Below are 9,150 nucleotides of genomic sequence, written 5' to 3'. Positions count from 1 at the left end.
AGGGTTTGATATTATTTCTTGTTCAAAATAAGAAACTGTAGGCCTAAAATCCACTGAAAAAGTTAGCCCCAGACTACAGGAGGGAGATAACATGTACTGCATCTAGCAGTCCTATATGTGTTAAGATCTAACTCTGTTTCTCTCTCTCTCTCTCTCTCTCTCTCTCTCTCTCTCTCTCTCTCTCTCTCTCTCTCTCTCTCTCTCTCTCTCTCTCTCCCCCTCATTCTGCTTCAGTAGCCTATTAACAGGCTGGATTTTGCCTGAATACCGAAGACATGCGCGCTGAACAGGGGGAGGAGGTGTAACACAGACTGTCTGCTTCTGATGTTTTGTGTTGACTCCATGATCACTCAATTATGGTGCGGAACTCTCATTTTCTAATAGTCTGTTTTTGTGGAAAAGGGGAAAAGTGAGGAAGGATTTTTTTTCTCCGTTTATCTGCAGGGAGATTATTTGGTACTTTTTCGCTGTTTGGAGCTTTTAGTTTCTTATAGATCAGGAGCGTTGTTATTAGATTTTTTCTAATAATCGATCGCCCCCGCCGCCACCCTGAAGTTCATTGTTATTATCCTGGCCGCCGGGATGGTGGCCTTCATCGGAGCGGTTATCTGCATCATCGCGGCCGTCCACACCGGATCCTCCAAGGCTGCCGCGGCACAACAGCAACCTGCGAACGACAACCACTCGCTGTACCCGGACGCGGCGGTGCAGACCCCCGCCGCAGGGGGCTCCGTGGCCAGGGCCGGGTCTTTGGGCGCTCTCCATGGTTCTGAAACACCCGACTCAGAAGCGCCTACTTTCAACATCGGGCTCAGCGGGCTGGATGGGGTCACTGGACTCACCGGACATGACCCGACGGTCAGCCGGCTCATCTGTACGCCGATCCCCGCCGGCGAGTGCAACCCAAAAAACTTTCAGCAACAAGCGGACGACCCGTCGCTGTACGCGGGCGAAGATTGGGGATACCTCCGCACCACCGCGGAGGAGCTCCGGCAGACCGTTCTGCAGCAAAAAGACCAGATATTAACCGACCAGCGGACCATCAGAGAGCTGACGGGGAAACTATCAGAGTGTGAGAAGGGACTGGACGGTAGAAGCAGCGGCGCGGACAGGCGCGGGAGCGCTGCGGGGCTGTGGGGGGGCAAAGGCACGGAGGAGGAGACGCACCTGGAGAGGATCATGGTGCGGGACAGCCCCGAGTCGACACCAGATAGTGTCCACTTGCTCACCGTCAGGGCTGTGGATGAGCTGGAGCAGGCGATCACTCAGCTCAAAGACCGCATAGAGAAGCTGGAGGTAGGTAGAGTGTGAGGAAAATCACTGCCAGCGCATTGATCATCCTCTGCATCCAACTAACACGCTACTTGACGAAGGCGTAAATAATCCCAAAGGAGCAGTCTTTGGTCCCACGTGATGGGATTTTGCAGGCAGTAAAGAAGGATCTCCCTGTTATAAGATTCTCTAGCTGCACTTGGCTTGTGATATGTTGTTCATGACTACATTTTTCTCTCCTTCACTCTATAGTCCCTTTCAGGGTTTCTGGGCATGCATGGGTGATTTATGAAAGCAAGGTTTTTCAATTTTGCATGAGAACAAGTGATATATCCAAAAGGCTTTGTGCGTGATATTGGACATTGGCAGCCAGATACCCTTTTATTTATTTATTTTTTAAAAAAATGTTTTTGAACAACATCAGGTTAAGTTATTAACTAATAATTGAGTATATAAAAAAGTCACAATACAGCAGTAGGGGAATCTGGGAGAGAGAAACTATATATTTAGGAATCTAGTATTACAATAATGTGTCAATTGTTAATGCATTTAATAATGAATGAATTGATTGCTTTGGCAAGGTTGCTTATCTATCAGGCCAAGACACCAGACTGAAATGTAAAATAAAAAGAAAGAGAGATGAAGAGTGAGGCAGGTAAATATGGTGAGAGGGGGAGGGAGGAGAGATAAGGATAAAGATAAGGGGGGACGAGGAGAAGAAGTAGCAGCAGGAGGAGGAGGAGAGAAGCAGAGTAACATGAAACATGCTCTTATCTGACCAGAATCTGATGATGTATAACCTCATTTTTGGCTAAAGAAACCATGCATAATTTATGAGGTGCCTATATTTGTTGGAAGCACAGACTAAAACGTGCCTCTCTGCAGTGTAGTACTCCTCACTGAGGTAGTTTATGTAGGACATGTCTGTATGGGTCATTTTCTTTGTGGATAACGCACAGTTACTTCCTCCTTGTCTCTGTCAGATACAAAGCTCCTTAGTGCATGAATGTGATCTACATGTTGTACACTTTTCAGGAACAAAAGGACTCCTCTGCACACTGTTTCCAAACAGAATAAGATGAGAATGAATTTCACAGGTCTCGGGGTGATATTTAAAACTAAACTCACCCACGCTCTGCCTCCTCTACCATGCAAGTCCACGTTTCTGTGTACAGGGGGTATTTGCCCTACTTCAGTAGCACAGTGTGGTTTTTACATCAGATCCTGTGTACTGGTCTACGTACAAGAAAAGCACTCATCTGAGAATACTAGAGAGGTCAAATATCTGTTTTCTTTATTTCCCTCCAGCTCACTTCTTGCATGTGGTCTGTTGATACTATTTTGCTGATTGTGCATCATGCACACACTCCAGCACTGATTAATACTGTTCACTCGATGTCCACATATTTTTCTACAAACAGTAAAACCTATAGTCACCACCCCTCCTTCATTTGTCAGGACAGAAAAAAAACATTTAATTCACAGGAAACATCATCTCATCTCACACCAGCTTCATTATATTCCTGCCTGTTTTCTGCACTTGTTTCACAAGTGGCAGTAACATCTAGTCAGGCGTGTGATGCAAACAGGGTGATATATATGGTGGTGTGAATGTGCAGTCAGTGGTTTTCCATTTTGTAGAACCACTCAGTACAGTTGGTACCTTATTTCATGAGACCAGATTGAGCAGTTTTTTTCCCCCTGCAACATCAGTATGGTTTCCACTAGGGGCTCAGTGATAGTAAGCTTTCAGTAATATTATGCTGCTCCAGCTCCAGTGGGGTGATCCACCACACTGTGCTTGATCTTTTGTATAGGCTGTGTTTTCATTTCTTGACAGTTCACGTGAAAGATTGTTGCCTTGTTTTCATGGAACTGTTTTAAGCATGACTGGTGTTACACCTCATGGTGTAAAGTGCCACCATGAGGTTGACATTTGTGGTTTTGAGTGAAATTCCCATTGGATGGATTTCCATGAAATTTGGTACGGACAACATGATGCTAGTTGCATGAAAATGCAATAGACACACTGATGAAAGACATATTAAAATTCATTTATAGTGTGAGGTATAGGCCTGTTCTATTTAATGAGTTAAGAGCAGCAATGATGCCTATACCACACTTATCACACTCACGGTTTATTTTGTACGCATCCATTTATTTATGCAATTTTGAGCGTTTTCTCTCCAGAAACGTTTGACATCTGCGTATGTAAATACCTGCCTCGGAGCCTAACCTCAGGCTCGATAACAGAACTGTCAAATGTATTTGACAAAAGATCACCTCTCATGCCAAGACCCACAGGAGTATGCACATGATTTAAGCAGATGCATCACAGAGTATTCCATAACAAGGTGCACATATAATATTATGGGTTTAGTTTTAAAGCTATTACAGCATTTTTTTTATTTTTGTGGCTTCAGCTAATAAGACACATTACAATACTGACAAAAGGCAGGTCAGCACTGTACAAATGGGGCACAGTCAACACAGCGCACACACAGAAACTATATCCCTAGATAAAAGTGTTTCTAGGGATAGAGTGACAAGTCTACTGAAAATCATACGTGTTGAAAAGGATGAACTGGGGATTACACTGGAAATTCCATCCATCATGTATCTAATTTGGGACAAAAGTCAAGACCTCTGACCTCTTTGCGTTATCGTTTCAGGGTGTCACTTTTTCACATAGTAGATATCATTGTAGGAAGACATTACTCGTGTCATCTTATACAAAATGCCATTGGGAGAGGATGGTGCACACGATACCACTTTTATATATTATTAAGAGTAAAGTATGTGTAAGTAATTTCTGTATTAATCCCCTTGTGGTCACTGTGTACTTTTACGGCATACTGTGAAGCAGTGTGCTTGGTGGATATACTGGAGCATATAGGTTTTAGGAATCTTGCAGAGTCTGTATTTCCTACATTACTTCCCTTGTGGTTTGGGTGTTTTTTTCAGTAAAGCATTATGCAGCGGAGCAGAACAATTTGTTGTTGACTGAAATAGTTCTTTCTCTTGGCAGCCTTACTGACTTTCAATTATTGGTTGTGTTATACTTAATTCAAATTCAGTCCCTGTGGACATTTGATAACTGAGTTTAATGAAGATCTGCTGAGACATGTATTTAACACCTGGATTTTTGTTATGTTCTATGTCAAATTCTTTATCACAAGTGATTTGAAGTGGCTGGAATCCATATTTCTGTAGTACTGACTTAACAAACAACAATGTGAAAACACAAACACACACAGACGAGGCGAAAGGAAAATTAGCACCTGAATCTGCAGCTCCCCTTGGCTTTACAGAGCTTTATGTGGGTTTTAGCTCATTGTTTAGTTGTCCAGCCTACAACTTTACTGTTTTGGTTCCCTCTCACAGCATTATTTTCTGGTGCAGCAGGCAGCTGTTTTCAAGGAAAAGGCTCTGTACAGTTGCACAATACCTGCTCAGCACCAAACACCATACAGACACAGTTAAAGACTAGCTGGTGGAGGTAGTGGAGCATTTAGCCGCTAATGAGTCAAATATTTCCCTCAGGAGTTAGAGACCAAAAAGGTGAAAGAGCTTAAAGAGCTTGAAAGTTGAGATGACCAGGTGACCAGACACATGACCCCAAATGATCACTAACACTGCTCCATAACTTCTGGATGCGTAATTGAGCACCTCCTGCACAACAAATTTCCCATATTGACTTAAAAAGTGATGATATGTAAGTGTAACCCAAACCCAAGTTGCTAAGAAATTACTTACTGCAGGTTTACTAAGATACTAGGTACTTCACACACTATTTTTACAGAGAAATGTTGCAAAAGCATGCTAATGCCCTATAGAGCAGTTGCAGCAAGCTTTAACATCCAATAAAATTAAAAAAAAAAAAAAAAAAACAGGTTTACAGGAATAGTTTTACATTTGGGAAAAGATTTGCTTTCTTGCTGATAAGACTGACAGCTCCTTCATAGCTGTTCATTCAGTGTGAAGCTAGAGCCAGCTAGGCAACAATTTGTGGGTTTACAGGGAATTGTGTGTGAGACCAAGAAACCTCACTGTGGCCTCGCCGAGTCAAGAAACACATAACACATAATGTCTCGTAAAACCACAAATTGTCATTTCCCAAAATTACATTGCCCAGTGAAACCTTATTAAATCAGCCCCTACAAGTATCCCCAGGCAGAATGTATTGTTTCACAGAAATGAATTGCTAATTTGGTCTAAGAATTTTATCTCACGCAGACATGCAACCAACACACAATGATAATGAACTGTAAATAAACACCACAGCAAGTGTAGAGAATATTTTACAGTGTTTTCCTTACACTCTGAACCAGTTTCCATCCACTGTTTCCATCCTCTGCAGTCAGACATTGGCCCATTTCCTCACAACCAGACGGACAGTAGCACCTCAGGAGTGCTAGAGGAAGGCGGGATGTCTGGCGGCCCAGAAAGATTGGCTGATCCTGGGCACAAAGTTGGTGCTGACAGGCCCTGGAGGATGGAAGACTTGGAGGGGGAGCTGGAGAAGAAGGTGGAGCTACTGGAGAAAGAAAGAAAAGCCCTGAGGCTGGAAACTGAGAAACACAGACAGGAAATCGACCAAGGCATCAGTAAACTACACCAGAGAATCTCAGGACTAGAGGAAGGTAAGGTATTAAAAGAAAGGGGAAATAATCAGAATGTGTGTGAGTGCATGTACATCGTAATATCTAAATTCAAATATAACAAAATGTACAGTAAAAGTGACTGTGATTAATCACATTGCATTGACTCAAGTCACTAATGATGAGAAATAATCTGGCATAAAAATTACCTCAGAGGTTTCATTTTTGTATTACTCTTAATCAGATCAAGCCATGGGGTTTCTTTATGATGAATTAATTATGTTTAACTTATGTGGAGAAAAAAATCAGAAAGATCAGAAAGACTATTAAATTCATGCCCTGCTTAAAATAAACAGATCGGATGTTTGTAAGTATGCAGAAAGTGCAGATAAATGAGAAAAGCAGGAAGTCCATTTGATCTTTTTCCCAGATAACTGTAAATTACTAAATTGATTTCTCTCTGCATTCACTTTCCTCTTGTCTCCATATTTTTTCCCAGGTGCCTCCGGGCATTCTTTCCCAGAGGGCTACAGACTGTCCTTCCCAACCCGGACAAACTACATGTACGCCATTGTGAAACACTTCATCCCAAAGCTGCGGGCCTTCACCCTCTGCCTGTGGCTGCGGCCCGCAGAGGGAGGCATCGGGACACCTCTGTCTTATGCTGTTACTGAGCAGCCGAACGAACTGGTGCTGCTTCAAGGCCTGCACACCCCCGCTGAGCTCCTCATCAACGACAAGGTATTGTATCCGTCTATGCTTTAGCTGCAGGGTGTTCTTTGAAGAGCAATGTCAAGAGACTGAGGATAGACTGTATATCTGCCCTGACCTGTCCACTGCTTTATAATGATTGATTTTCTCAAGGAGATTCATATCACGGTATAAACATGGGTTGTATTTCATGCCTTAAATGTATTATTTACAAACCTCTCAGGTTCTTGTACTGTAAGATTGTATTTCTTTTCTTTTCTTTTATATATATATAAAATATTCTGTATGTCCATGAGAACACAACAATTGCAATGTACACATATTGCAATTTGCTTGTTCAATGAGTGTTAGTGTGTTTATGTCAATAATACACAAGAGAATTTGTCAATTAGATGCAATCGTGCAGCCACAGAAATTTAAACTATGAAACTGTAACAGTCTCCCAAACGTCTGGGAACATTTTTCAATTTCACTGCCTTTTAAATAAAAAACATTAAGGATAGGATTAAAAATGGGTCTCAGATTCAGAGTGCTAGCTGTTCATGATGTTCCTGTTAGGCACAGAGACTGGTTGCAAGAGACTAATGTGGCGTAGATATAGAATATAGATATAGAATGGAGGAACTGACAGTAATCAGTGTACATATATTTATTTTCTGGTAAATTATATTTTACCATAGAATTACCCTAGATGAGTTTCACAGGTTCACCTATACTTTTTTTAATTTCACCACTTGTGTATAAAAAACATTATAGCCAATAGCCGATTAGATTTTTTTAATTTCAATTACAAAAGAAGAAGTGCGCTGTATTAGCATACAAATAAGTAGAACAAATCAAATGAAACAGCCAATTTAGAAGACAAGCTAAATAGCCTCATTCATGTGTTTAAACGACAAACTAATGTGCCACCTTGACAGCATTGCAGGGTGGTGTAGTGCAGTGCAATGGCTTTAGGTATAATTCAATAAAGCTATTATGGTAATAGATGCCTGAAGGAAAAGCTGTGTGTCCTTGGAGGTAGCAGAATGTCTTTGGGACTGGAAAAATACTATAAAACAGATCAATTTTGAACTCTGAAAAACTCTCAGAGAAAAAAAGATGTCAGAGGAATATCAAATACACAGTATGGCTGAACAGCTGCACCACTATCATGCAAATGTATTTCACGCCAGTTGCCTGATGACATGTCTTACATTCAAATGTGTGACACTCAAAACATCCAGAATACAAACATCTACTATTTCTGCCCACTTTGCTCTCCCCTTCCTAGGTGGCGCAGTTACCTCTGAACCTCTCCAGAGGCAGCTGGCAGCACATCTGTGTGAGCTGGAGCCAGAAGGGAGGAGCTTGGCAGGCCTACCAGGGGGGAAAGCTGAGGGGCGAGGGCCACACATTGGCAGCTGGACATCACATCAGACCTGGGGGGGTTCTCATGCTGGGGCAGGAGCAGGTGAATGCATGAAAGAGTGAATGAAAGGATTACGTTTTAACTGAACAGAGGTAAAGCAGTTTGTTTAAAATAAATCTAATTTAGTGTGACCTTCAGACTGCTGACTATAGCACTGCACAGAAATATTGGTTTACCACCTGCAACTGTGACTCACATGCTGGTTTCTCTGTGAGCTAAAAAATATATAGTGAATAAAACGAGTAAATAAAAGCGTGAAAGACCTTGAGACAGTGGATGTAGACACAGTAAATCTACAAAATCAGTTTGGTTTAGAGCACAGTACTAGCTAAAGTGTTGAGGTAGTTGGTGAGTGAATTGTGTGTGTGCATAGTTCCAGGAAGCAAATGGGCATAAGAAACAAGAGTAATAGCCTAGAGCACCCTCATCCAGAGCCAGAAGAACCTCCCCCATATGGCTTATTTGTTTCAGAGTCCTGTAGTCATAATAGTCACCTTTAATCACATCTCCTTAATGTTCCCAAAAGCAAGTCCACAGTTTTGCTATCGGCAGCAAAATAGCTGAAGCTGAGTCTGTGTGTTTATGGAAGTAAAAGAGTTATTTCTCTTCAGTCACTGTGCTCCCTCTTCAGGCTGCCTCTCTGTTATCCATCTAAACACTTCTTTCTTTCCAGGATTCCCTAGGTGGGGGGTTTGATTCATCCCAGGCCTTGGTTGGAGAGTTGTCCCAAGTGGGTCTTTGGGACCGGATCCTGTCCTCTAACCAGGTGGCCAGCTTGGCTCGCTGCAGCAGAGTAACCCAGGGCAGCGTGGCCCCCTGGACTGAGAGCGGAGTTGAGGTTTATGGTGGAGCCACCAAGCTCCCGGGGGAGCCATGTAGTAAACACAGCAGGAGCTCTCAGTGACAAACGGTGGAGGCTTCGAGGAAAAGGGGACATGAAAGAGGGGTGGGGATGAGGGAGAAAGTTGTAGCCATTTCAGGAAGGTAGGATTCAATCTGCCCAGTATTAGCACTGCTAGAGGATGTTCTTAGCAACTCTATGAGGCATTGACCGACAAGTATGTAGAAAATGAATGGCATATATTTATATGACATAGTAGAAGTTTTGCAGTTACTTCACCAAATTTATAGCAACCACAGCCATCATGGAGGTCC

The 9,150-nt window shown here is 42.5% G+C and overlaps 1 protein-coding gene across 1 annotated transcript; it reads left to right on the top strand.

Moving 5' to 3' along the window:
- The first annotated feature begins 555 nt into the window (after positions 1-555).
- LOC121198719 (neuronal pentraxin-2-like) lies at positions 556-8,899 on the top strand. Its single transcript, XM_041063017.1, has 5 exons — positions 556-1,296; positions 5,633-5,915; positions 6,373-6,614; positions 7,858-8,037; positions 8,669-8,899. Exons 1-5 carry the CDS (start codon positions 583-585, stop codon positions 8,897-8,899), a joined length of 1,650 nt encoding a protein of 549 aa, XP_040918951.1. The 5' UTR covers positions 556-582.
- The last annotated feature ends 251 nt before the right edge of the window (positions 8,900-9,150 follow it).

The sequence above is a fragment of the Toxotes jaculatrix genome, chromosome 18, assembly GCF_017976425.1.
Source record: "Toxotes jaculatrix isolate fToxJac2 chromosome 18, fToxJac2.pri, whole genome shotgun sequence".
Lineage (NCBI taxonomy): Eukaryota > Metazoa > Chordata > Actinopteri > Toxotidae > Toxotes > Toxotes jaculatrix.
The sequence above is the reverse complement of the archived record's forward strand: the minus strand, read 5'-3'. Positions and strand labels throughout refer to the sequence as shown.